At 43.1% G+C, this 27,935-nt stretch overlaps 1 protein-coding gene across 4 annotated transcripts; it reads left to right on the top strand.

Annotated features, from left to right (window-relative positions):
• On the top strand, positions 1-27,721 carry senp6a (SUMO specific peptidase 6a). Of its 4 annotated transcripts, none has more exons than XM_071467542.1 (23): positions 1-159; positions 5,985-6,078; positions 7,834-7,897; positions 9,470-9,576; positions 10,336-10,491; positions 12,513-12,583; positions 13,735-13,829; positions 15,214-15,604; positions 17,857-18,095; positions 18,476-18,616; positions 19,517-19,550; positions 20,621-20,809; positions 21,711-21,904; positions 22,587-22,756; positions 22,979-23,095; positions 23,205-23,327; positions 23,406-23,498; positions 23,590-23,927; positions 24,865-24,953; positions 25,077-25,165; positions 25,534-25,602; positions 26,632-26,782; positions 26,926-27,721. In XM_071467542.1, the coding sequence occupies exons 1-23, from the start codon at positions 129-131 to the stop codon at positions 27,160-27,162; spliced, it is 3,282 nt and encodes a 1,093-aa protein (XP_071323643.1). In that variant the 5' UTR covers positions 1-128; the 3' UTR covers positions 27,163-27,721. The 4 variants fall into 4 exon arrangements, with proteins under 4 accessions (XP_071323643.1, XP_071323642.1, XP_071323645.1 ...); XM_071467541.1 differs by having other exon boundaries at positions 22,551-22,756; XM_071467544.1 differs by lacking the exon at positions 5,985-6,078 and having other exon boundaries at positions 31-159.
• Positions 27,722-27,935: the final 214 nt, after the last annotated feature.

Below are 27,935 nucleotides of genomic sequence, written 5' to 3'. Positions count from 1 at the left end.
TAATTAGCTGGCTCTCTGCCTCCAGCTTCCCCCGGAGAGTCGGCGCAGTCCGCAGCTCCTCACCGCCGACCTGCCGCTCCGGTCTCCGCTGAGCGCCGCTGTCATCCGAGCAGGATCATGGAATAAACATGGCCCACAACAGGAGCTTTTTCTTTGAAGGTAAGCCGGGACACCGCCCCGCTGCTCCGGCCGGACAGCAGCCCCTCGGATTCCTGCCCGCAGAGGCGGATCGCTTCCCCGCCGATGTCTGCACATAATCGGTCCGAAGTATGTGCGGCTCCGGAGCGGCTGCGCGGTCGGCTAGGTGGCTAACGTTAGCATCGCGACGCTGCTGTTCTCCTCGGCTCATCCTCAGCCAGCCGGGGTTAAAACGAGCTGCCAGGCCGCTGACAGCGCCACATCTTTGGGTTGGGAGGGGGGGGACGGACGAGTGGCAGCGGCCGAGGCGGCGGTGGTGGAGAGGGGGGGTCCGTGCGAAACGTATCGGAGGATTTTAAACTGAATGTGGGCTTGCAAAGCCTGAGCTAGCACCGTTAGCTCGGAGGTTAGCTGGCTCTGCAATGTGGGAGCTGGATGCGGGGACAGGCCTTCCTGTCTCTGCGAGGCTGCTGGCCCCCACACAGCGTTTACACAGCACAGAAAAATGCACAAACTCTCTAATAATGAACATAAAAGCATGTGCTTTTAGTCCTGACACCCAGACTGCTGCACAGCCCTCCACCTAGCCTGCTATCTCACTAGCGTCAAATATTAGCTGGCTAATGTCCAACAGCAACAATATAAAGTCGTAAACAGTGCAGCTCCCGGTGTCACTGTCACACAGGTCCGCATCTGCGGTGGACACACACCGTGAAGCTTCAAGAAATAAAGCAAGAACAGCGTTAAAAACAGAAGCAGGGTCCAGACAATATGCTTCTAAAAAAAGCACAATAAAAACAACAGACCAAACTAATATCTGTTTAGACTTAAGGCTGGGTATTGCTTTAAACTACTGAAGCACCAAAAGAATTCCTATATCTTACCCCAGAGCTGAAACAATTAGTCAATTAATGGATTGATTCTGATAATCCATTCATCATTTTTCACTTTTCAAACAAAAATAATGGAAAAAGCCAAATATTTGCAGATTTCAGCCTTTAAAAGTGGAGATTTGCTGCTTTTCTTTGTCATATGTCATTGCATCAGCAATATTTTATTGATTTCAGTCGACTAAGGAATTAATCAGTTCATCAAAAAATGATGAATCGGCAGATTAATCAATGAGAGTAATCATGATTTACATTCCTACCTTACATTGTGAAATATAATCATTTTAAAACCCCTAAGGCTGCAGATATTCTATATTTTTCTGATAGTCCACGAATCCCATGAACTTTGTTTTATGAATACATTTGCTTTTATTTTTTATTCTGACCAGGTTCCAATATCAAAGGAAGAGTCTGGTGATGGTCTATATTTTATCCTCTTGGCCATAAGTACTGTTAAAACACCAAAAGACCAAAACCAGCATTGAATGTCTCCTCCTAACAAGTACTGTGTGTGTGTGTGTGTGTGTGTGTGTGTGTGTGTGTGTGTGTGTGTGTGTGTGTGTCACAGCCTGATATATCTGATTCCTCGGAGCCATAGAGCTCCATTGTTTCCAAAAACTATTTAAAACACATCGTTGAGCCACTCCGTTGCACTGGGTGACATGTTGCTTCACACAGACGCATTAAAATGTAAATACTCATTAGAAAACGTGGATTAATCTGCAGCTGAAAATAGTTCTCAACAAACGTCTTTCATTCTCAGCACTATTTCCTCCCGTTTGTTTGCTTAAGAATAACAGCGTCCAGCTGTTTTAGGGAATAAAAAAACAAAAAACAACAAACCACATTTGTGAATAAGTAAGGACTAATGAGGCTGGTGCTGAGAGCCACAGACGGAGTGGGGAAGTCACAGTCTTTCTGTGTCAGGTGAACACATCGTCAGTTTGGGTCTCCTCATGGGATTTGTTCACAATAAGGAAAATATAGAATGAAGCCGTTATTGTTCTTTAACAAAAGAAGCCAAAGTCGACTATTTTTAAATGTTCTCAGTCTAAACTCAAGCAGCCAACAGTAATAACAAATAACAAATAATAGTCTAAAAGAATATTAACCAGACATTCAATACCAGTTTCATCCACTGTACATTAAAGGTCAAGTTTAATTTAATTTTAGGTTCAACATCCAGCCTTCTTTAAAAGCATATTGACCTCATGTTGAGGTCGTATGGATATTGATCATGTTTCTCAACTGCCCGTCGCTTAGGGCTTTTGCTTGTTCACGCATGTTTTGCTAGTTTGATGTATAATGTGTTTTAATAAGCAAACCGTGTGGAATTACAGTTTGTTGAATTAATAGTTATTATTGTTTTAAAGGACATTGAACGTCTTTGTTAGACAGCAACACTGCAGAGACGACAGGAAATGAGGGAGAGATGCAACAAAGGGTTCCCAGTCGGACTCGTACCGGGAATGTTTGGGTTCACTGGAAATGTCTTTACCCCTAAACTGAGGCAAAAATGTCAAAATTAACAAGAGGAAATGATCTTATTTTGCAAATTGCAGCTTGTATGTTGCAGATTTGGTCGACGGGGCCCCAGGATTTCATTAGGAATCATGTGTCTCTGGTAGATTAACTGGATGTTTAATAAATAGATGAGTTGCATTTCCTCCAAGGGCTGGGAGCAGCTACGGACGACGGGAGGCTGTACGGGTTTGAGCATCATGTGAAAGTCAAAGCTGTCTTTCTGCTCAAGCCTCGCTCACTTCAGTCAGTTCGGATAAACCGTGTCTGTGCAGTTGTAGCTGTCGTCACAGATCCTCTATCGTGGATTTGTCCTGCAGGAAATCCTCCCTTATACCCTCGGCAGACAAAAGAAACGAGCGCGCTAAAGCTCAGGAGGAATCTAAATGTCGCCTCACTAACATACTCGGGGGGATTTGTTGTGACTTCATGAAGCTGGAGCAAAACAAGAACTTAGCAGGGCGCGGGGTTGACTCTGTCTATTAACAGGAGGAGATAAGAACAGGCTCATTTGGGTTTGTGCAGGATTGAACTAGATGACTAAACCAGCTGAGGCAGAAGAGCTCGGAGATCATATTCTTGTATATGATTTTAAACTTTTGAAGATTATTGTTCTTGTCATTTAAAAGCCCCTGAAATGGATAATTCATTAAGAAAAACAGGCAGCGGCTTTTTCCCCTGAATGTTGTGCTCTTAGTCCCGTCTCCTCAGAGTCTGCTAATCCACCGCAGCAGCTGCACAGGGAGGCCAGGAGGAAAAAAAAACACGGGCCCAGAAGTTTGTTTTTGGGGTAAAGAAAAGGACGCAGCTCTTTAGCCACATGTATGCATGAAATAACAGGCACTGAATCTAGACGGGCTGTAACCTGCTGGGCTTGCAGCCAGATGGATTACATGCATTAACACTGTGATGGAGGAGTTTAAAGCAGCAGGACTGAGGTGACGTTTTGTTGAGACAGTGGAAGACGTCACCCGACGTCCGGTAATATTTACTGCATCAACTACTTGGTTTGTTTCCCTGGTTTAATGAAGGAGATCCTCCCACATTTGAATCCAGTGTTTTGTTGTTGACTGCTGTTTTGATGTCCACAAATTTCAGTTGATTTGGGGAGGAAGTAGGAGGCAGTGGCGTTGTGGTAAAACAGTAACGCCGACATCCAGCAGACGTTAAAGGTCTGTGCAGCAGCAACATGGTGGATAATTGTAGCGTCTGGTTGGTGCGTTGGTCTCAGTGTCCTTGAACCATCAGCTTGTCTTCAGCTCCTCAGACAGACATGAGGACGTAGCTGCACGTGTGAGAAAACAAAAGTTAAGTGGACAGTGATGTGTGTTAATCAGTCACTGAAATCAAACTCTGGACAAACACAACAATAAATAAAACAACAGATTTAAGAGTGAACGAGCAAGCACACAAACTCAAATCATGGAGGATGGTTTATTAATTTCTTTCATTAAAACTAAGACGAACAACTATTTTTATTATCAGCTGATCTGCCAGTTATTTCCTCCGTTAGTAGTTTTGTCTGTAAAATGTCAAATAGTTTAAAAATAATCAGTGTAATTTACCAAAGATCCAGATGGCGTCCTCAAATCAAATCCCTTGTTTTTCAGTTTATGGTCATATATGACAAAGAAAAGCAACAAATCTTTGCAGTTGAGAAACTAAAATAAGAATTTTTAGGCTGATACGATAACATCACCATCAAAATAGTTGCTAAATATTTTTATGTTGGGTGAAGATTAGCTGAGGACAGACTGAAGATACTCCCCCTCCAGTTCTACTGTCGAACATGTAAAGTTCTCTTCTTTGAAATTGGAAAATGACGACAACCACGACACAAAACTGTTCTGTGAACAGCAGATAGTGATCAGCCTGAAACACGACTAACCCGAGGTGAACCTGTTAAAAGTTCCTGCCACCAAACCAAACATTTCTCCCAGGTTTATAATGAATTCCTTGTTTTCTGTCAGTGAGCTGCTTTTCCTTCACGAGCTGCTGACGCATCATGGAATCATTATATTTTGTATCTTTGAAATATTTATTATTATGAATTAAATGATACAAAGACGGAAATGCAGCGAACAGTTAATTTAAAAGTGCAACATGAATGTAATGAAAGCAGTTTTTGTAGAACCTGCTCTGTGTGGAAGTTATCAGGGTCCCACCAGCTGATGAGTTTCTGCTCAGTGAACCATCAAATTGACTTTTTAGGATTATTTGTATTATTTAAAATAGGAAACAATAAATGGGAGCTTAATTTTACGGCACCTTTCAGTGGCAGAGCTTTTTAAAAAAAAATAATGTTATTGTCCTTAGTTTGTGGAAAAGAAAACATAAATAAAAGAAACTGATTGTTTGCTGCGTTAAAGCCCCGTCTCCACGTTTTGAATCCGCTCTCGTCTCACACTTTAAATTCCCAGTTTTCCGGTGCTCGTCTGGTCTGTAGTGAGGGTTTGTTTACGCTGTAAGGGGGCGGACTTCCTCCATATGGACCCACAATCGGCTGGTGGAAGGAGATTAGCTTTATTCCTGCGGTTTGATTGGCTCATTAAGGCGCCACTTGGCCATCGCTTGCAGAAAACTGTGGATTTCTGCTGGAACGATGGGGGTGATTATTTTTCAGCACTGAGGGAAAAAAATATTGAGATAATTGACTCTTTATTGCACAACACACGAGGGGAGTTATTATTCCAATACAGCTGCACCTGAATGCACCAGCAGGCTTTAATCAGCGCACACCTTCAGCTAAATTTCCATGCAGACTCTTGAGAGGAATAAATAAAAGGAGAGATGCAAAAATCTCTCCGGCCTCAGAGGCCTTGGGTTCAGTTACCCAGCAGCCCCGTAGGCAGCGGGTGGAGCTTAAAGCTGGGTTTGCAGGAGGCCGTAGACAGGTGAGGTGTACCTCACACTCACGATCTGCACCAGTCAAGCTTTATGTGATGTAGAGGAACAGGAACGATCCACGTACGTATTCACTGTTTTAACTCCAGGAGTCTCACACAGATCTGGAAAGTTGTGTAAAGCCTGCAGCTACATTCATGTGACAAGTGCTGATATTGTGTGTTATGATTTTAACCTTTATTTACAGAGGGATGTTGTTTTTATCCAGCCAATATCACCACACATGCTCTGACTGTAAATGTTCATTAGAAGAAGTTGCATGTAATGAATGAATGAAACTTTCCTGCAGTGACATGAGTGTATTTGTGTTATTTGTAGACAAACTGATGCTTCTGCAGTTAAATCTTTGCAAAATTAGCAAGGAAGCCAAGGTCGCCCATTGCTAATCATCACCAGTTTTTTTTCATAACATCTAGCTGAAATGATCAGCCCTGAAACCTGGCTTCATCCAAATGGTCATTTCAGCTGATGCCTGTGTCTTGGTCTTGTGTCCCTGCACTGATGTCAGTCTGGTTTATCATTCAATTCAAGCCCTGGATAGATCAGAGTCCAGGCGAGATGGAGGGTACAAGCACAACTGGAGCTTTTCTCTCTCTGGTGACAGTGAAGAGGAAAGGAGACATGAGTAAGCACTTCTCCGGCCCTCGTTCTCAGCACCACCAGCGCTGCACTGCATCACTTTATTCCACCACACAGCTCTCCCCCCACACACAGGAAAAGACCCCAGTGACACCTCTGCTGATGAGCAGGCTATTCCTGTCTGTGGTGATATACACACTGGCCCTTTAGTGCAGCACTACAGATCCATGCAGCCACATAAAAGACTGCCTGCATGTAAATCCTCTATTCTGTTGTACAAACTGGAATCTGCTCACTCGTGAAAATCGATCATTGGGCCTGAAGAGGTTCGTTCACATGAGCAGATAAAACATTTGAACACATTTGATCTTCTTTTAAAGGTAGCAGGGCTCCAACTAATGATGATTCTCTTTAATCAGTCTAATTAAAATGCTTTCAGTCTGTAAATTGTTAGAAAATAGTAAAAATGCCCAACATCTCCCTCAAGCTGATGTCTTGTAAATATCTTTTGTCCAACCAGTCTAAAACCCAAATACAGTCAATTTACAAGGAAATAAAACAAATCCTCACATTCACTCAATAAATAACTTTGATTATTAAAGGTCCCATATAATATAAAGGGAGATGTCCATGTGTTTGTGATTATAAAGCAGGTCTAGGTTCTATATTAATACTGTGAAAGTATCAAAGCCTCAGTCCACAGAGAAATGCACACAGCCTGTATTCAGGAACTTTGTGATGTCACAACAGCGTTTACCTGAAATCTGCTACATTTTTATTGGATCACTAGAAAACAGCCAATCAGAAGAGAGGCTCAGAGCAACTGTCCAGTCGACCAATCAGAGCTTTTAGCCAGCTCGCTACTTAACTACATCCATAATGTCAGATGAAAGGCCACAAAACTGGCAACAAGAGCGAGTTCAAGAATAACAGCTTGTAATTTGGCTGTTTTTTCATTCGCAGACAGATACATCACTTGTTCCTGATTGATTCGGCAAAACAAAACACAACAATGCCCCCATGAACATAATGAGTTTTTGTTAGAGTGTCAGTGCTTCCTTGCTGAAGTACCTGTAAACTGTAAAGACTCGTACAACAGTAAGTTTCAGGGGAGAGTCGGATATTCACAGAGCGACTTTACAGTGGAAAAATGAATTAGAACCAACAGTAATGAGGACGGTGTTGTTTTTATCTGGCAACACATACGTCCACAGTGAAATGAAAGTGACAAAAGGAGCCATGTTGACATTTCAGTCTGGCTGTTGAAGGAACAATAAATCCTCATTAACGATATGTCTGTTACTAACAGTTATTTTCGTTATTGATTAATCTGAAGATTATTTTCTTGATGAATCGATTAGTTGTTGTCTATTAAATGTCAGAAAATGGGAAGAAAAAAAAAACAGTTTCCCAGAGTGGACGAAAACATCTTCAGACGACACAGCAGAGATGTAAACCTCCCACTGGAGGAGCAGGAACAAGCAGATTTGAGAACTGGCTCAAGGATCAAACAAATATCAGAATAATTTTTATTGATCCATTTGATTAATTGATGAATTGTTGCGTCTCTACCTTTTGGCATATTCAGACCTAAAACTGTGAAATAATCCAGTGTGTCTGTTCATGTGCAGACGTGTTCACTGATACACACACACACACACACACACACACACACACACACACACACACACACACACACACACACACACACACAGAGTAAACAACATATAACAAACTGAAGTTAAACTGTTCACACTGTGAACATGAGTCTTATCGTACTCTTTCTTTCTCCTCCTCTCAGTGCGAGCGTGGTGAGCATGGAGGAGATGGACCGGCAGCAGACCACCTCCCCCGAGGAGAAAAAGGTAAACCTGAACTCCACCCTCTCTTCTCTCCCCCTTGTTTCCTGACTCTGACCCCTGGTATCGGTGACTCCCAGCGGTCCGTTCGGCTCTCCCCAATCAGCCTGGCAGACGATGCCGAAGCCTGGCTGGCGCCTGGTGCTGCGGAGCAATGGCACCCAAAGGACCCCACAGGCCGTGAGCTAATACTACTCGGGCGCCTCGGGAGTCGTTTTCAGCTGCTGCTGATGTTGTTGTTGTTCTTGAGTAAATATGTGTGAGTTCAAGGTGTCTGCCAGTGAAACAGGTGATTCACTGTGGAACCAAACAGATGAAACTGCAGGGGGTCTGTTAACAGAGTTTGTAACTCTGTAAGAGAAAACATCACGTTGGTCTTCCACTTTGGACCAAAGTGAAAAATCTCGACAACTTTTGGATTCCTCCGGCGCAGAGGATGACTCCTCCTGACTGTTTTCTGAGAGATCCCATAAAAATACAGCAGATTTCAGGGAAACACTGAGAGAAATCGAATCCTGCAAGTCTGGACACTGGGTCCAGGCAGGAAGTGCCGGGGGGCGTGGCTATTTTGTTGTGACATCACAAAGTTCCAGAAGTCCTGATGGACAGAGAGCTGCAGGACTGAGTCCTGAGACCTGGAAATTAGTTGCATTTTATCACTTCCTGTCCCCTCGTCCTGAAGTCTCTGGGCTTTTGATTAGATGACTGAAATAATGTCTGTGTTTACACAAGCTCAAGAGATTTTCATGTTTTATTCTACAACATAAAATCTGTGATCAGTCCAACATGAAAACCGATCTCCTCACCAGTCCACCGCTACAGCCTCGCTGTGTTTCTACAAACTGTCACTAACTCTGTCAGAGGAAAGGCTTCTGTAGAAGAGCTCAGAGCTGAATCAGACTACAGGCTGAAGGTTAGTGGTGGTGACGGTGAAGTCATGTGACCGTGGTGTCCTTGGTTTCAAGCCTAACATGAGCTTTTTACTGCTGCTGATTGTATTTAGGCTTCAGACATTATAAAGTGGAGTCATTAGTGAAGATGATCCTGCTGAACAAAACCTGTCAGGATCAGAAACTGTTGTTTGTCACAGAGTTTATTTTCTGCAGCAAAACAAAAGACAATGGAAAAATCTCATTGGTTTTTTGTGGAGGGGACCAGGGTGACGCTAACATCTGGGTTAGCCAACAAAAATATATCAACCCTGTGGCGCTGTATATCTAACTTTAATACTTTCACTGCATTAATATTAAACCTAGACCTGCTTTATAACAAAAAGAAAAACATCTGACTTTATACAACATGAGACCTGTCAGAGCTCAAGTTTCCCACTCGTCTAAAGCATCAGTTCATGACAATAAAACCTCAAACAGCGACTGAATTTAAATCTGCTGCTAACGTCATGGTGTCAGATCCCCTGAGGTCTCATGGCGTCCGTGCCTCAGTGAGCTGGACCTGTTTTGGCACCACTCAGATTATTATTTAGGGGCGGTGATCATGTTGGGCTCATCACTGTAAGCACTGAGTTTTGTTTCCTCCTCCCTCCTCCTCGTTGTATTAATGTGCGTGTCGTCTCTCCAGTCTCCCACCCTCAGGCACTTCACTTCCTCTGAGCCCTTGAGAACGTACGAAAACCGGCCAAATAATCACATGAGGCCTCTGAACAAGCTGGGACCCAAAAAGCTCAGGTACAGTATGTACTGTTTACACAAACTCTGCTGCTGCTGCTCTGTTGTCTCGCTGCTCTGAAGCCGGTCGGGAAGTGAAATCTGTGGGGCTGCTTTTCTACTGGCACGTCACAGATTAGTGTGAGAGGAACCCAGATTCACCTGAGGCCTGTTAGTTTTCCCCACGTAACCAAATTATAATAAACTGACTCTATCATCAGACAAGACAGGCTCATGAAGTCAAGTCAGTGTGAAACTTATTTCCTGTGATCTTATATTTATTTGTATCAGTTGAATAAATGATGTGTTTATAATGGAGCTGGTTATCAAGATTAAATCCAATAATTAAAAGTTTGCATTAATGGAAACCTGATATTAAATATTATATTTACTTCAACACTACAAAGAGCACTTGTACTTTACTGCATTAACTTTGACTGAGGTTCACTGGAGTCTTTTTAAGAACCCACTGACTCTAAAAGAAAACAGACAAATGTTTGTTTATTCTGTTTTCTGTAGTTTTAGAGCCTCTGCTTCTCCTATTAGGCTGCAAGTAGAACCTCCACCAATCAGGAGAGAGCAGTTATGTAGCCTGAGAGACCAAACTCAGGAATTTTCCACTGCGGCTAGTTAAGCTGATAATTAAAAAGACCTAAATGAACATTTTTATCAGCTGTTGAGCCGTTCTTTAAAAAGTAACCGGGTTTATTTCTCGTCAGGTTGAAGTGTGTGGTTTTACGTGGCAGTGTTGTGACTGACCGTTCTCCTCCTCTCCTGCAGCGAGGTCCCTCTCACAGTAGCAACGTCCTCCCCCATGCCCAACAGAACCACCAACTATTTCATCATCAGCCCCGCACCTTCACAGGGAATCGTTTTACAAGGGCGGCACTTTCAGCACGCACAAATGCCCTCGGCAATAAGGAAACCAGTCCAAAGGTGAGACAGGGTGAATCCCCCCGCTTCAGCTGGGTCCTGCTGGTTTTTGGTTTTTCAGCCTGAGAGAAAAAAAAGATTGATTTTCTCTTTTCCCACTTTGCTGCTCTTCAGCTTCTTAATTCTATTTAGAGGATTTTCACGCTCTAATTTTTGTGGCTACATAATGGGCGGATGTAAACAGGAAATATAACGTTGCCATGGTTTCAGTTATTTAGCTGGAGGCTACAACTAGAGCCCACAGGCACATTTAGAAGTAGCTGCATTAGCAGTTCTCTTGCATGTAGAGACACTCATCACTGGGTTCTGTGATTCTGAGGAAACTTATCAGGGGCCCGGGGCCTCTTTGTTTGCGGGTTGTCCGTCTGTACGTCGGCCCCATTCTCAATATCACCTTGAGGGAACTTTTAGCACAAACATTCACTTAAGATTTGTTAAAGGTCAAAGGTCACGGTGACCTCACAAAACACGGTTTTGGCCTTGTGAGCACGATCTCTCAGGAACTCCTCAAGGGAATCTCTTCACATTTGGCACAAACGTTCACTGGGATTCAAAGATGAACTGATTAAATTTTGGCAGTCAAAGGTCAAAGGTCACTGTGAGCACACAAAATACTTCTTACCCATAACTCAAGACTTCACACAACCTGAAACTAATTGTAGTTTGCTGTGATTTCTAAGGGAATGTCTGTTATTTGTAACGAGCTGCAGCTAATTATTACTCTTGATTGTTCAAGATCAAAGATGAATTCAAAGGTTTATTATTATGAACAGAGAACAAGTTCCACTACAGAGTGAAATTCTAGTTTCCTGTCGTCATCCGTAGAAAAACACTGAATGTGAGTGAAACAGCGTGACCTTCAGGCAGCAGTGAGACGTTTGGACCTTTAACTTGTCGCTCTCCTCTGGCTGATAATTATCTGGCCCCGGCTCTGAAGTGAACAGATGCTCTGGTTTTTTCCTGCTGTGATGAAATACAGGCTCTGTAGCTCGGTGCAGGTCACCTCTGTCACCTCGTATCCATCCGGTGGATCATCTTTGACCCAGATATATGTTGAGATTAGGTTTGTGTACATCAAAAACCCAGTTTGCTGAATCTCATAACAAAAGATGACGACAGTTGGATCAAATGCTTGAATATCTTGTTTCCCTTTGAGCTTTAGTCCCATATCTAACAATTTTTGATTCAACTCTTGATTATTTGAAGATTTCTGACTAAAAAACATCAGAAAATAGTGAGAAAAACCCTGGAGGGCTGAGGGCTAATGCACCAAACCAAGAACTGTCGAACTGTGGTAAAATGTGTCTGAAAAGCAGAGCTGAGGCTACTATAAAGCACTTCAGAAATATTATCATAAATAAAACCCCACCAACACATCATAGTATCTTATCATTCTTCACAGATGGGCATCATTATTTCATTGTGCAGGCATCAGAAGCTCATTTTCTGTTGTCACCGTGTAGAACTAGTTTAATACAGAGTTAAATATCGAGCAGTGGTGGCATGAAATCATCACCACATTCCTTGACATCAGAAAATATTACAACGTTTTTAAAAAAAGTTAAGATTGTGTTTGTTTACACAAGGAATAGTACAGAATACTGTCACTTCCACTGTGACATCTTCAGGTTGTGTTTTTTTTGTTTCAGAGAAGTAAGATGTAAATAATCAATATTTAGTTCAGATTAAATTTCTATTGATCAGCTAATCTATAAATTGATTAAATTTTATTCCACTTGTTGTCAGGTTGTTAACACACAACAGCAGCCACCTGGTGTGTTTTAGATCTGGGGAAAGTCTGCAGCTGTTGTACATTCAGGCCCTTTAAAAAAATGCATAAACAATCAGACATGTTTTACTTTAAATCTTGACAAGAAATCATTTTATAGCACCAAATACAAAACCTGAAACCTTGAAAGTCATTGAAAGGTCCTTGGAGTGTTTCCAGTATCTTAGCATCACCTGACAAACCTGCCTCCTCTCCCTGCCGCTTCACTGACCCCACTGCACCTCTCCTCCTGCAGAAACGACTTCTCCACCACGCAGCAGGCTGTGGAAGTGGACAGCATCGTCCTCACCTGTCCAGAGATCCCAGGTACTGCCCACCAATCACCAGACACACCACTCAGGATCTTTCTCAAACTGTTTCTGAAGAGAGGGGGATGGTGGTGATTACAGGAAGATGGCTGGTGTTGTGTTTCAGTGGGTACACCATGTTCCTCCTGCTGGGTCATTTTTGTGTGTGTGTGTGTTTGTGTTTGTGTTTGTGTCTGTGTGTGTGTGTGTGTGTGTGTGTGAGAGAGAGAGAGAGAGAGCTTGTGGTTTGCCTTGGTGCAGCATCTGTGAGAGAAGAGTGTTGTGTGATGAGGACTGATCGGTATCTGTGTATTTGTGGAAAATGAGCAGGTTGTGTATGTGATGGGGAGTGTGACAGCCAGCAGAGTCTGCAGGGCTGCAGATCTGGGCTGAACCTCCTCTCTGCTCCTGCCAGAGGAGGAGGAGGGGGAGGAAGAGATCTCAGGCCTCCCACATTAATCCTCAAAGCTCCTGGCTGAGGGAGTGGAGCTTATGAAACACTCGGGCGGCTAATAAAGGCTCTGTAACTGAAACAACTCCCTGAATGTGAGAACGATCAGCCTGTTCACTGTCTTTTTTATTTCATGTGAGTAACATGAGGCTGGAATGAACCGGAGAGAGACCACATCAGTGTCCTCGTCCTTACTGAAGCTCTGCTGCTCGTGGTGACGGTATTTAAGTGAGACAACGTTTGCAGTCACATAGTTTCAGAGGAGGTTAAAGCCGTCGGTGTCCTTCGTGCTCGTCAGATGGTTGAATAGCTCCAGATCTGTGTTTGTTCGTTACACACCTGTTTCACGTCCTGCAGTCGACCGGTTCAGCACAACTATAAACCCATCTTGGGGCCCTGAGCCCTGATATCTGAACTCATCCATCGCACAAAGCGGTTTAGTTCTTGACTATCTTAAGGTAGACTGTGGTGCAATGAATTCTGGGTAAATTAAGACGTTTTTCAAAATAAAAAAAATGACCGACTGAGGAACTGCATCCAACCAGTGAGCTCCAGCAGGCAATGTTTGTGTTTTGGAAGAATTCAGCAGTTACAAGCATCTGTCTTTGTGTGTGTGTGTGTGTGTGTGTGTGTGAGAGAGAGAGAGAGAAATGTAAAGTTACATAAGCATAAATATTCATCCTTTTAAATTGTTGCACTTTCTCGACTTGACTTTTCAGAAGAGGAGAACCTGAACATCAAACGTCGCGTCCAGCAGAAGAGGAAAGGGCTGGAGGGCTGCTGTAGTTTTCCTTCACAGGTCAAAGCAACAGAGGTGAGAGAAACTCCGCCCACTCAGCAGAGCTTAGGACTCCATTACCCAGAAATCATACGTATGATTGCAGACTGCACTCGTGCTCCATCTGAGAATCCACCACTTTTCTCTTTTGGTTCGATTTGATGCCGTCTGGTTGCCACGACGATAGTTTGTCAGTGAGGTCGTGCAGCGCCACAGTTTTTTCAGAGGCTAATCTACAGCTTTGTACTTATTGTAATATGTTTACATGATGAACCTTTTAAGGAAGAAGTGAGTATATTTTACCAGCTATTTGTATAGAAAACAATAAAACCAACAACAAACAATAAACAAATACAGTGAGAAAATCTTCATGAAATTAAATCACAATTCATGATTTCAAAAAAAGTGATTGTCGAAAAGATATAATAGATTAAATTCACACCAGTTCCTGTAGAGAAGGAGAAACACAGACCATAATAAACACATTCAGATAAACAGTACGACTGTAAAGGTGCTGACTATGAGTGACAGTGAGTTTGAGGTAATTAAATTATCTGCTGGTTTTCACATTAAGAGCCTCATATATATCTCACTGAATATGAAGGAAGCATTTCAGAATAAATCTACATGAATTATTACACAGGTCACAGATGTAGAGAAAAGATGATACACAGTCATGACTGAGACTCACCAGAGACTGGACATCCTCCAGCCTCCATATTTCCATCCTGAGATAAGAGGTTTTATGGGTTTGGTGCAGCCTCTGAGTGGGTCCAGACTTGTGCTGTGTCTGTCCGTCATCCTCCCTCATCACTGTGTCCTCACGTCCTCCGACGCTGCAGCTGCCACCACAGACACAGGCACGGGCACCCAGTGTGTATCTGATGTGTCGTACTGCTTCATATTCAGCTGTTCGGTGCTCCGATCAGCCAGTTTGGAAACGGAGAGTCAGTGTGAATGAGGAGCATTATCACACAACAGGGGGGTTGTTACTGCAGCTTCTTCCACAGTCAGATAAATGTATGGGAAATAATTAAAAACTGTCCTCCTGTGTGTCGTCAGCAGGAAAACCACAAACCGTATTTTTGTCTCTAGAAGTGAAGCAGTAGCAGATTAAACACAAACTTTATTATTGATTTTTAACAATAACCAAAGTTTTCAACAGCAATGAGAAAATAAACATCTTACACAAACCAAACAAGGAGTATAGAAGCAATAAGTTATTTATCCACTTCTTTTAGCCTCTTTTAGCTCCTAGTTTTGGTTTTATGGCACATTTTGCTCAGCTCTCTTTTCAGTTAGCAGACACTTAGCATGTAGCCAGATGTGTTTCTCAGGAGCTGGTTGAGACCAAAATGGAGCTAAAACAGAGAATATGAGACTTAAAACAAACACGACTACAAGTGTTTCTCTCCGGCAGCCTCCCCGGCCGACCATGTTTCAGTCCGTGTGCGTGAAGTGCAACAAGCCCAGCGAGGACAGCAGCAAGTGTCAGAACTGTGGGAACATCACAGCGCTGCTGCCCTGTCAGCAGGCCACCCTGTCGTCCCCGACCCCCCGGCCCCCCATCAGATCACAGCCCTCCCCCGGACCAAACAGCCTGCAGCAGAACTTCTACAAACCCGCCACCACCATGAGGGCGCCCCGCGGGGAGACCCTGCCGATACGAATCACGAGCACCAGAGGAACCCTGCTGCCCCTGAACAACGGCAGGTCCCCTCTCTTAGCCGGGACGTCGAGCTGCTGCGGAGCCAGGAACCCCCCCAAAGGAAAGAGGGCGGCGGCCCAGCAGCACGAGCTCAACGACCCCAGTGAGTAAAGACGGAGAAATCCTCTGCTGGCCCTTTAAAACGTCTTTAATACGTCTTCATCACAAGTGACCCCCCCTAAAATATTGATGCAGACTGTGAAACAAGATGTTTCCTTTGGTAATGAGAGCTTTTATTTCATGCACAACAACGAGCTCAAACATGAGATCAAACATGTCATGATCATTTAAAATGTCAGTGGTTGAGTCAAAGTGTCAAAAGTTTACATCTAGAAAAAAGCAAAGAACTCGTTCATTAGATCAGTGGTTCAAACTGGGCTCCGGGGAGTCATTTATTTTCACTGTAATTCCATTCATACAGAACACATCGCAGAATGTGTGACTGTTTTGGTCGTGAGTCTCAAACACTTTCTGTGATAAAACATTTAAAAGCAAAGATTTCATCAGATGGGCGTCAACGGTCTGATCTGTGTCAGTTTACAGTGATGAGAAAAAGTTTGAGAACCACTGTGTTTGATTCACGTGGAAGATTTTTTTTAAATGCAAAGAAAAGGTTTTGAAATCTGGATCTGCAGCACAAAAGAGTAAAATTAGTTCCTTAACCCAACAATGAAACATTTTGCCAAATTAAAAACATTAACAAAAGCTTTTCAAATCTTTTTTTTTTTTTTTGAGGAAATAATATGTTTTGGTGAGAATCGATGCATAAATATTGTTTTAAAGGAAAACTCCACAGGGATCCTTTAATATGTGAATACACACTAAACCAGCACTGTGGATAAATCAGTATTAAGTTGTAAGTATCTAAAAAAAATTGCAGCAATAACAAACTGCCATGACACATTAGACATGAGGCAGTGAGTTAAAACACTACTGACAGATCTGTAGCAGCGTTTGTGTGTCTGTGTGGTGTTTGGCCCCTGGCACCAGTTTTTGTGGAGTTCAGCTCAGGATGCTGTGGACTGTTTTCAGCTGTCTGACTCTGATGGCTGCAGTCAGGCTGACGGCTGTGAGGGTTTCTTTTAAGAAGGTTAAAATATCTTTTCATTTTCTGTTGCTGCTCATGATGTAAAATGTCATGTAGTGGCTCAAATGTTCAGGAATTTAAAGATGAAGTCAAAGTTTCCCTCAGCTCATGTGACACCTCACTCAGATTTCTCCTCAGTCTCAGCACTGAAGCGTGCAGGGTAAAGCAGTGGGAGCTCCTGTGTTCAGCTAAATGAAAACAAACATCACTGTCAAAGGCGTCTCGTCAGCTCATGACTCTGTAAATTGCTACAGAGAGCAGAGACCGGACTGTGAAGATGTTGTGACAGTTCCTCATCAGACTCTCTACTGCTCATCGCAAGGCTTTTCTATTCAGTCTCATCTCTCAGTCCACTTTCAAGGACTAATACCAGATACAGCAATAAAAGTAAACGACCTCAGTGGATGAATAGGTCCAGTAAAGAACTGAAACCTCATCAGTGCATCAGGGAGATGTCGTGTTTCCGGATGGATAAAAGCTTCATCAGCAAAAAAGACACGAAAAATCAGGATGTTTCTGCACTTAAAGGCTTGAAGTGAAGTTACTTAGACCCCTCTGTGAATTATAGCCATTTACTAAGTGAGTAAGGAATATATATAATATATGTTATATAGGAAAAAAACTAGCAAGTGATGCAAAAGTCCTAAAAATCCAGTATTGCATTAAGCCAGTCTTGATCATTGATTTATAACGTTGTCTAAACCAGCAGCAGATGCTGAAGTTTTACTATCACAGTGTAAATGGTCTGAAAACATCTGACACATTTACATCCATTGATTGTTTATATCATCATCTTGCCCACAGCCAGTGCTGCTGGACGTTATTAATAAAAATGTTCAAAGTTATTTTTATCTGAAGCCTAAAGGCCTGTGTTTGTTTATCCAGTTAATTAATTAACATTTCTGTCCTGAAATCTGCATCAAAATACAAACAGTGACAGATGATGCGGCGACAGCTTGTGTCAGCCGATGACGGGACGTCACGCTCAGATGGTTGAGCTGATTATTCAAGCTTTGCCCAGTGTGTTGTTCTGTTTTCTTTATCAGTCAAAATGTTTCCTTTGTCTGGCTGCCAACACTAGCACACTGACACTGTATCAGCATCGTGTTCAGTGTCTTATCTTTGTAACTTTCAATCATTTCTTTGAGATGAGTTTTCTGAGAAGCAGCTGAAGCACATCAGAGTGTTCTGGGTCCAGGTGAAAACGGACGACTGGACGCCGTCACCAGTGCAAACCTCTGTGACCCTCTGTGCTCTTCTCTCCTCAGTCGTCCTGTCCAGCGACGACGAGGAGGAGGCCGACAACGCCAGCACGGGAAGCGTCAACAGGCTGGACAGCGTCTCCCCTCGCCCCGCGGACTCCGCCCACTCCTCACCGGCGCCCTCCGGAGGCAGAGTGGAGGCGGCCGTGAAGAGCGCCGCGGATCAGGAGGAGATAAATACCGAGTTCTTCGAGGACGTCAACATGAAGATCACGATACCGCGGAGAGCTCGGATGAAGGATCAGGTGGGACTCTAGTGGTCATTAGAGATCCTGTTTAGATCTTCACTGTTGATGCTTCAGTTTTCAGCCCAGAAGTTGCTGCTTCAGAGTCCTCAGGCATTTCCTTCTAATCAAAGACACATTTAATTATGTAAAGTTTAATATATTTAATGCAGACTTGTACTCAAAGTCTCTTTGGTGGTAGTGAGCTCCCTGGAAATGGAAACTCTGACTCATTCATCCATCACCACTGAGCCACTAAAGAGGAGAATCATTTTCTGCCTTTCCTCAGGAATAAACTAGATTTGATTTTTCAGTGAAGTGAAACGAACGAACCACACGCCCTCTCATACTCTCCCAGAAGTCACATATGTTTTCCTTTTTTTTCCTTTCTAATTTTGTAGTTTGGAAACCAACCGCCTGAGCAGTTTTCACCGAGGACAAAGAAACCCAAATTCATGTCGAGCAAGTGCGACAGCATCATCCTGGAGTGTCGGAGCGTAAGAGTGGGAACTCTACGTAGGATGGTGACGAAGCCTGTTGTCGTGAGTACTTTGTTACTCTTATTTTGAAATGCAGCCTCCAGACCCTGCAGCACTTTTAGCCACTTGTGACAATAACACAGTCACCTGGAAATTATGGAACTGGATTAACAGCCTTTTACATTCAGTATACTGTATGATTCAGCATGTGTAGGAAGTTCTGCACTGACACAAAACCAAAGCTCCTGTTTTAATGGTTTTCTACACAATATGTAAATTAAATTAGTTGCATTATATACAAATTTTAACAAGTCTTTAGCAGAAATTTAAAAAAATCATATTAATAATTTCTACAAGCTCAGAAACTGCAGTGTACGATTTTTTTCTTTGTTTGTTTCACAAAGTGTAGAAAACATCCAGTGTCCAGGTCTGTGTGCGTATTGTACTGGACACAAATATGATTTTTATATCATGAATTCTCTACTTGAACTATCACCACGTCTAAAGTAATACCTGCATGTTCATGGCTGAAAATGAAAGCAGTAAAGATTTGGTCAGTTCATAACCCAGACTCACTGCTCTGCACAGTTTCACAATTAAAGCCTTGCAGGGAAGTGAAGGGATTATGTTATCTGAACTGCCAGAGGGCTTTTAATGTGAAACTGATGGAAGTGCTGAGTTTTTATCATCTGTAAACAGCAGTGAAAGCGCATTAACCTGACAAACAAGACTTCTGTATAACATAAAATCAACAAATATGAAACTTATAATACAAAGATACTGATCATATAGGCTTATTTCTAATAATAATTAGAAATTCAAGCCCTGAATTGATCTTTAATTGAGGTAAATAAAGGCCTCTTCCATCGCCTTGGGCATATTAAAGAGAAAATAACTAAAAAAAAAAAAAGACTGTAAATTAAAAAAATAATTAAATGGTTGTTTTGTTGTTTCTCTCCTCAGTTTTCCATCGACCACATCCAGCTGGAAACTGAAGGTATGAACCGGCAGTAATGAACTCTGTAAATAAAGCTCAGTGTGCCGAGCTGCTGGATGAGACATCAGCGGAGTGCGATGGCACCGCTGTTGCTGCCGCCGTCTGCTGTTTGAGAAAGACGCAGCTGTGCAGTTTCCTGTTTGTGCTGGGCAGGAGAGATTAGTCGTGTTTGTGTAGAAAAGCTGCACAAACAGTGAAATACCAGCAAGAAAAAGAAGACACGCACCAGCATATGACTCCTAATCATATCGTTTTAAACCAAACTGATTCATCTACAGACTTTTTGTTTACTTTTTGTTACTAGTTGCTCATTTTGGTGTCACATACCATTTACAAAAATGCTTGGTCTTTAGTCAGCATGAAAACATATTTGTGCACGACTGTATTTATCTGCAGAGAGACAATAATCTGTTTAATCTGTCAACATACTGACACTTAAAATGTTGGAATCAAGTTTTATTAGAGTCTATGTAAGAATTTTATTCTTCTCATGCAGTTACACTGTGCATTTAAAGTTCCACACAGTCTAAAGGTAGATGTCCATGTGTTTGTGATTATAAAGCAGGTCTAGGTTCTATATTAATACTGTGAAAGTATCAAAGCCTCAGTCCAGAGAGAAATGCACACAGCCTGAATTCAGAAACTGAGCCTTAAAACCAGCCATCAGGACTTCTGGGACCTTGTGATGTCACAACAAAGCAGAGGCTCAGATCCTCTCTTCTGATTGGTTGACTGACCTGTTGTTACTAGAGCTCCAGAGAGAAGCCTGAGAGAGGAGATGTAAAACTACACTGAGATGGTTTTTTGTTCTTGAAACCACAAATATATCTTCTGATGGAGATCAACACTTCAGATAAAACACTGGAGAAGTTAAAATATGGGACCTTTAATCTTTTTTGTAACTTATTTTGCAAAATGGCACAAAAACAAACCATAGTAAGTTTAGTTTATCACACAGTTTTATTATATTTAAGGCCTAAATCATTTGTGAAGGACTGAAGGAGCCTCCACCCTCCTCAGTGCGCTTTAAAAACATGGCTGACTCACACCTGTTGTGTGTTTGCTGTCAGGCCCGGAGCGCGACAGCGTAGAGAAGGTCTGCCTGCGGGCGCCGGAGCTGATCAGCTGCGAGTGGTGCAGCGTCCGAAAGCTTCCCGTCTTGTTCTTCCAGACGACTCCAGAGGAGTGCAACCGCCTGCGCACGCAGCTCAACATGTCCGAGGAGAAGGGGGGGGAGTGGTACGACTGCGCCGGGGACCGTGAGTACACACGTATACACACAAACGTACTGCAAGTACACATCCACTCGTCTGTGTACCTGAAAATACTGTGATGTTTCTTATGACCCTTCAAAAGCCAGTTTTCTTCAGAAGTGTGTAAATAATAAAAGCCAGTAATAATTGCGTTGTTGAAAACGCTGTAATCTGAGGATGAATTATTTCTTTGCGGTGCCACAGTTCAGTTCAACAGAACGTGACAAACTAAAAGAGACGGAACAATACAGACTAATGATCCACGATTGTTTTCTCATCAACACTGAGATTTTGTCTGACTATAAATGAAGAAATCATAATTACCAATTCAACTGTTTCACCTTCATTCGTCATGAGCAGAATGAAGATGAATGGATGGTTAGAGAGTGAAACTCTGTCTGGCAGCTCTGTGAGCTCTTAGTTTAGGAAACATTAAGTATAATAATATTCTGACTTGATGAGTTGGTGATTGTCATCTTCAGTGTATTTATGAAAACTGTTATGATGCATGTGATGAAATGTACTGATGACACAAACATAGCTCCAACTATTTAGCCCCTGGTCAGCAGAGGTCTGACCACCAGCTGTGTTTATGTTATTGCAAAATTAGTACTAATGACTGATACTGGCTGTAACCCAGTAATTATATAAGAAAGTTATTGTGTTTGGATATAAAACCTGTTGTAGACGAGGGATGTGAACCTGCCTCAGGAGACTCCTGTCAGATAATCAAAGCCAACAGGATGCAGCTGGTGTCACTTAGTGGTTAAAGGTTATTGTTGAGTAAAATAAAAGATAAAAAGTGAACTGAATTTTAAATTGAATCCATCTCATGATAAAATGTCCAGAGCTGCTGCAGACCTGTGTCTTAACTTAAACTCTGCGTTCCCTTCTTCCGCGCCATCAGAGTCGGACGAGAAGTACATCGTCCTGATCTTCGAGAACGGCCTGGCGATGAAGGAGCAGATGATCCTGGAGGACATCCTGGGAGAGATCGGCAGGACCAACAACCTCAGCAACTTCCCGGCCAAGCTGCCCTTTGAAGAGGCCAACATCCGACTGGTCAACTACAACAAGGCCACCAAGCAGAAGCAGGAGAAGGTGGGTGGAGTCAGGTGGAGTCAGGTGGACTGATCAGGCTCCGGGTGACGTCCGGAGACATTTGTTGGGCTTTTGTGTTTGATGATTACGTGATTGATTTATCAACTAATCTTTACAGTTTTACTGATCAACAACACTGTTGATGCTCTGATGCTCAATTTCTTTTGCATTTTTTACAGTTAATTTCAGTTTTATTATAAAATCAGCTTTAAAACTAAAAAATACCACTGCAGAATACAACTGATCATTTTTAAGGTATTTGATTAAAAAATGATTGAGTTGTTGTGATCTTAAAACTGGTCAGTTGGAGGCGTTTGGTTGAAGCAATGCCCTAAAGAAATCAGCGCCTGAGGAGACAAGTTTCAGGGAAAGAAAACCCTGCTGTCATAGTTACCAGGAGGTTTATTATGGAGACAGAGGCTGGATTTTTATATGAATTTCACATGTAAAAGTGGCTCTGAACTGGATTGTTTTTATGTGGAAAACTAAGGTTCAAACTTTTCCAGCATCTTTTTTTCATTTTGACCAAATTTGTGAGAAAAATAAAAATGATCTTGAGCATTTTTCAGATTTGAGGATTAGTTCTGTTTCTGTTTTCTGTTGATTTACTTCACAAGCTGCTGTCTGGTTATCCTCTCACGAACAGGCCAAGCCAATGCAAACCCCTCCCAAAATCTCCCAGGTGTCCCCGGTCAGCAAGGTCACTCAGGTCACGCAGGTTGCCGCGGTGACGCCCGTCACGATGCCCGTACGCACACGGATGGCCACCCGCCAGCAGACCAGCACTTTCTTTGAAGAGGAAGACGAGGACATGACCGACCTCCAGCCCACCTTCTCCGGACCAATCGTCAAGTGAGTGACTCGTCTGTCGCTGAGCTGGGCATCATGGGAAATATTTCTGTCCTGAGAAAACACGTCGATTTTTTTTCTAACTGGTGAAGAAGAATATAAAACTTTGGTCCATCTGAAAACAGACGTTAGACAGAAAAACCAGGTCAGGCTGGTTTTACTCGACATTCCTGGAGGAAATTTAACAGGTTGTTGTTGTTGTTGTTGTTGTTGTTTGTCTTCCAGACTGATGGTGTATCCTCCCCCTCCAGCCAAAGGTGGCATATCAGTCACTAATGAAGACCTCCACTGCCTTAATGATGGAGAATTCCTCAACGACGTTATCATAGACTTTTATTTAAAGTCAGTATTTCCCTCACATAACAAACAAAAACAACATTGCACACAATAAAATACAAATATCTGTGTGTTGTTCTTTCCTGCTGAAACGAGCCTCTCTGTTGTTTTTCAGATATTTAGTTTTAGAGAAATTGAAAAAAGAAGATGCACAAAGGATCCATGTGTTCAGCTCCTTCTTTTACAAGAGGCTGAACCAGAGGGAGCGGAGAAACGTTCCAGACACCGCCAACCTGCCGTGAGTGTCCGACCGCATCATCAGAGGACGTTCAGTCACGTTCAGATGTTTCACTGCTGAATGTCTTTGGTTTCCCAGAATCCAGAAACGGAAGCACAACAGGGTAAAGACGTGGACCCGGCATGTGGATCTCTTCCAGAAGGACTTCATTTTTGTTCCCATCAACGAGTCGTGAGTCACTTGAGCTTGACCGATGTCCTCCATTTTTAATCGAGCCTCATTACGTCAGCACTGTGACCGGTTTTAACTGTTGTTTTGTCAGAGCTCACTGGTACCTGGCGGTCATCTGCTTCCCGGGTCTGCAGGGTCCGGTGTACGAGCAGAACCCGCTGTACCAGGGCCCCTTTCCTGCCTCCGCCTCGGCCGCAGATCCCACATCAGAGGAGAACATCCCGGACCACTGTCGTCCTCTGTCCCCGGACAAAGACGGGCTGGACAGCTCCTCGGAGCAGCCATCCCCCAGCGTCCCCGAGGCAGATGGTCAGCCCGACAGTGACCTCGCCAAGGAGAACTCTGCCTTCACAGATGGGGGACCGGAGCCTTCCAGTGCCTCCATGACGTCCGGCAACAGCCAGGCCGACAGCGAGCAACAATACACGAGTGAGTCACCGTCTGACATCTGGTGATATGATTTACTCAGGCTCAGGTCAGACTCCAGACTTTAATTTAAAATGTTGCTGCTTTTATTTAAAGGACCAGCGTGTAGGGTTATTTTCATACTAACAGACGAGGTGAAGACAGTGACACAAGGTCTGTAAGTTAGGCCAGTTTTCTCGAGTCCGTTAGATGGAGACAGGAACATAATCAAAGGCTGATTTAAGACATTTTTGATAAAAATGAAACTGGAATTTGTTTTGTTACTGTTCACGTGTCTCTGTGGCTCAGTCACATGTTACAGGTTTGACTGATTTACTGAACCGCTGTCGTTTTTTCACACATGATACGTCTGCTATTCCAGAGCAAGCAACCGAACCGTTGGAACTTCCTGTTAGAACTTTTCAGAATAAAAGCTCACAATAACTTGAAATAAAGCATTGTGTCTCTCTTTGGACTTATAGCTAAATGTGGCACTGTTAGTTTCATATTGTAAGTTTAGAATGCAAAGAAAAAAAAAGATTATCAAAATAGTCCTACTTTACTGTTGGCGGGCCAGTTGCCGACCGCTGCCTTAGAGTTTCCAGACCTGCACCATCAGAGAAGCTTTTGAAACAGTTCCTGTCTTGATTAAAAAGAAAAATGAAAAGAAACAAATGACTGAATGAGACTGTTCCAGCAGAAGGAAAAGCTGTGAGATGTTTCCTCGCTGCAGTGATCAGAGTGAAGCAGCTTCTCATCATCAAAGTTTGAAGTTCAAACGTGTGTTTGTGATTTCACGCTGCTCATCTCAGGAGAGTCCGTCTGGTTTTAATGGAAGTAATGAACTGTCTGAAAACTGACGTTCAAAACTCTGAGACCCTGATAAACACGGAACAGAAAACAACAGTGAAAGTGTTTTATGTGCAGCACATTAATGTTGTTAATGATGTTTTTTCTCCAGGCGAGTTGCACAGAATCAGTGTTTGCTACAGTTCAAGAAAAGGAGACGACGACACCTTCACCTTCTCTGATGACCAAAGCTCCTGTCAGGTACTGGGCTGTAATTCATTTCTTTTATGTCCCGCCTGCCTGCTCTCTCTCATCTGTCCTTCATCAGGAAGCTTCTACATGAAAACATGAAAGAACTAAGTGTGATTTGACTGCTGTGTTCAGGACGAGTGCAGCGAGGACGGGGCTCTGGCTGAAGACACACTCAGCTCTGACGCGTCTGCCTTGGCCTCCAAACCAAACCTCTGCAAACAGTGAGTGGACGCTCCTGCGACTCCTCGCCTGCAGGAGGCGCTGCTGCTCTGTTTGTGTGGATTGATGTTGCAGTTACTGGGAGGTAGAGGGAGTGAGAGTGTTCTCACCTCAGCAGGTTGATGTATGATGCCAGCAAACACTGTTGAATCTCTCCGCTCTGACAGTGTGAATGTACTTTGAATTAGATGTTTTCTGTATTACACAAATTTCACCTCAGGGTTTTGTTTTCTTTTAGTTACTTTTACAGATGATGCAGAACATTTCCCAAATTTAACCCACTGAACAAGTTTAAAACTGTGTCTAAACGTGTTGTTCAGGGCGTCCTGGTGTCCTGTCAGTAACAGTTAACTGTCGTGTCTCTCTTCAGGCCTTGTATTCTCATCATGGACTCCCTGCGCGGTCCGGCCAGGTCGACTGTGGTGAAAACTCTGAGAGAGTGAGTTCCTGCTGCTGAACCTGCACTGACCTGCAGACAGATGAGGATCTGTCGTCACTCACGGCGACAAAAATAAAGGCGACTAAGGGCCAGTGCAGACTCCAGGACTTTTGTCCCAGACTGATTTTACATCTGAGACAAAAAGCCCTGACGTTACCATGGTTGTCAAACATTCTGGATTTTCTTGCAGCCAAAAAACTAGATGCACTTATTGTCGGGAATAATGGAAACAAGTCTGAGACAAAGAGCAGCATCCAGTGAGAGCGAATGGGAAACCGGAGGCAGAATTATAATATTGATGAAATAGGGGACACAGGGATTGAAAAGGAGATGAGTTACATAATGAGAAGCATCAAAGACACAGAAAATAAACACAAAGCCTCCGGTGGAGGGAGCGCTGGTGCAGCAGGAGGAGGTGAGATGGTGTCTCAGAGCCGCACTGAGGTAAAAGCAGTTTAAAAATATCCTGAGAGCTCGGCTGCAGCCTGTGGTTACTGATGTTACTGTGAGCACGCTGCTCCTCGAGGCTCCTGTAAATCACTCCGTGCTGTTTACACCTGCTCCTCTGTTTGATACGTAGAAGCTCATCTTCTCTTTAAAAACTGCTGCACGTGATTTTCTTCTAATATCGTGATAGTGAAATTCTGTTGTAAACAGAACAACTGGCCTGAGATCAGCTGTGTAATTTGTGCACTTCAGTGTCAATATGACAACAATCTGGGACAAAACCTGTCCCAGATGAATCAGGTTGCAAGTCTGAGGTTTCGTGTCATAACTTTAAAAAAATATATGAAAAGAATTTAAAGGTATGATCCTTTAACTGTTTCATGGTTCAGTCTTTAGTCAGCTTGTTTTTTAGGGGATAAAGTGTGAGTAGAGTTTTCTAACAGCAACACAGACAGAACAAAGATCATCGTCATGAACAAGACAAACTGTCATTAGTCTTTTTGAAAACTCCTCAAGCTCCAGCTGACTGGATAATAACTAGTTTGGTTATCAGAAGAAAACAAATGTGTGCGTTTGTTTTAGGTACCTGGAAGTGGAGTGGGAGGTGCGTAAAGGGACACAGCGGAGCTTCGGGAAGGACGTGATGAGGGGCTCCAGCCCACGTGTGCCTCAGCAGGATAACTTCAGCGACTGTGGAGTTTACATCCTGCAGTATGTGGAGAGCTTCTTCGAGGTGAGGCTTCATTTCTTCATGTAACCTGGATGCTATGGAAATATTTAAAGACAAGGATGGAATGGAATAAAAATCAGAAAATGGAAACTCAACGAGTTAAAATCAAGTGTTAATAATCACTTTTTTTTCATGTTTCCGTGCAGAATCCAATTCCCAGTTTTCATCTGCCGGTGAACCTGTCGGAGTGGTTTCCTCAGCAGCGGATGAAGACGAAGCGCGAGGAGATCAAGGAGCTGATCCTGAAGATTCAAGCTCAACAAGAACTGGACAAGGAGGAGCCCGACCAGGTCGAGGCTCCGCCCGGCTCCCCTGAGGAGCCCGAGATCGAAGAGACTTCTGGGTCGATGGGCCGGCCGCCAAACCTACCCATCAGCCCCTGAAATGACCCCACCCTCCTCCTCCTCCTCCTCGCCCCACCACTCCCAGGCTGAGCGGGTTGTGGGCGGGGCCAAACCTGATTGTACGCTGCTGGTTTCACTTCGATATGTCTGAAACGGTCCTTAACTCCCTCCATTAACCACACACATCAAACACACCTTTAAATTTGTATTGAATAAAACATGAACTGTAAATATGCTGGAGTTTTTCCGCTGCCTTTGTAATTTACTGTTTTATGACTCATTCATGAAAGTGGCCCGTTAAGTTATGTTTTCATAGATGTTCTTCGTTCCTGGAGAATCTGTGCAGAAGATACTGTTTCGCTCTTGCATCGTTATTTTTTATGCTTTCAAGCTGTGTAGAGGAAGACAAAAATATAATAACATAGAGGAAGTTGCTGTTATTTGTAAGTTAACGATCCACGTCTGGAAAAGAAAACAGTTTTCAGAGAGTTGATTTCCGGCTCACGAGTCACATACGTAGTTCAGTGCTTGTTGTGTCTCTTCGATGTGGAGTGGATGAAATTTTTCAGCATTAAAAGCAACCTTAGATGCAAGAGCACTTCTGTTGCCTTAGCTTTTTATTCATGTTGTGTGCCATCGGGAAGTTGTGAATACAGCTGGGATTGTGTGTGTGTGTGTGTGTGTGTGTGTGTGTGTGTGTGTTGCTACATGGGTTTGGAAAAGTCTTGAATACATTTGTGATTATTTCCTTAAAGAGCTTTACACAGAAGGAGTTAACAGATTTACATGAAATCTTCAAAAAGTTACAGATA

This window comes from Trachinotus anak, unplaced genomic scaffold, assembly GCF_046630095.1.
Source record: "Trachinotus anak isolate AG129_WGS33_773 ecotype Australia unplaced genomic scaffold, CSIRO_AGI_Tana_v1 ptg000031l, whole genome shotgun sequence".
Taxonomy (NCBI): Eukaryota; Metazoa; Chordata; class Actinopteri; order Carangiformes; family Carangidae; genus Trachinotus; species Trachinotus anak.
The sequence above is the reverse complement of the archived record's forward strand: the minus strand, read 5'-3'. Positions and strand labels throughout refer to the sequence as shown.

Bases quoted from the DNA above. Each gene is read 5' to 3' on its own strand.
- senp6a (XM_071467541.1), top strand. From the start codon at position 129: ATGGCCCACAACAGGAGCTTTTTCTTTGAAG. The intron at 19,551-20,620 runs GTATGAACCGGC...GTTTGCTGTCAG, and splicing joins CATCCAGCTGGAAACTGAAG to GCCCGGAGCGCGACAGCGTA. The intron at 23,096-23,204 runs GTCAGTATTTCC...GTTGTTTTTCAG, and splicing joins ATCATAGACTTTTATTTAAA to ATATTTAGTTTTAGAGAAAT.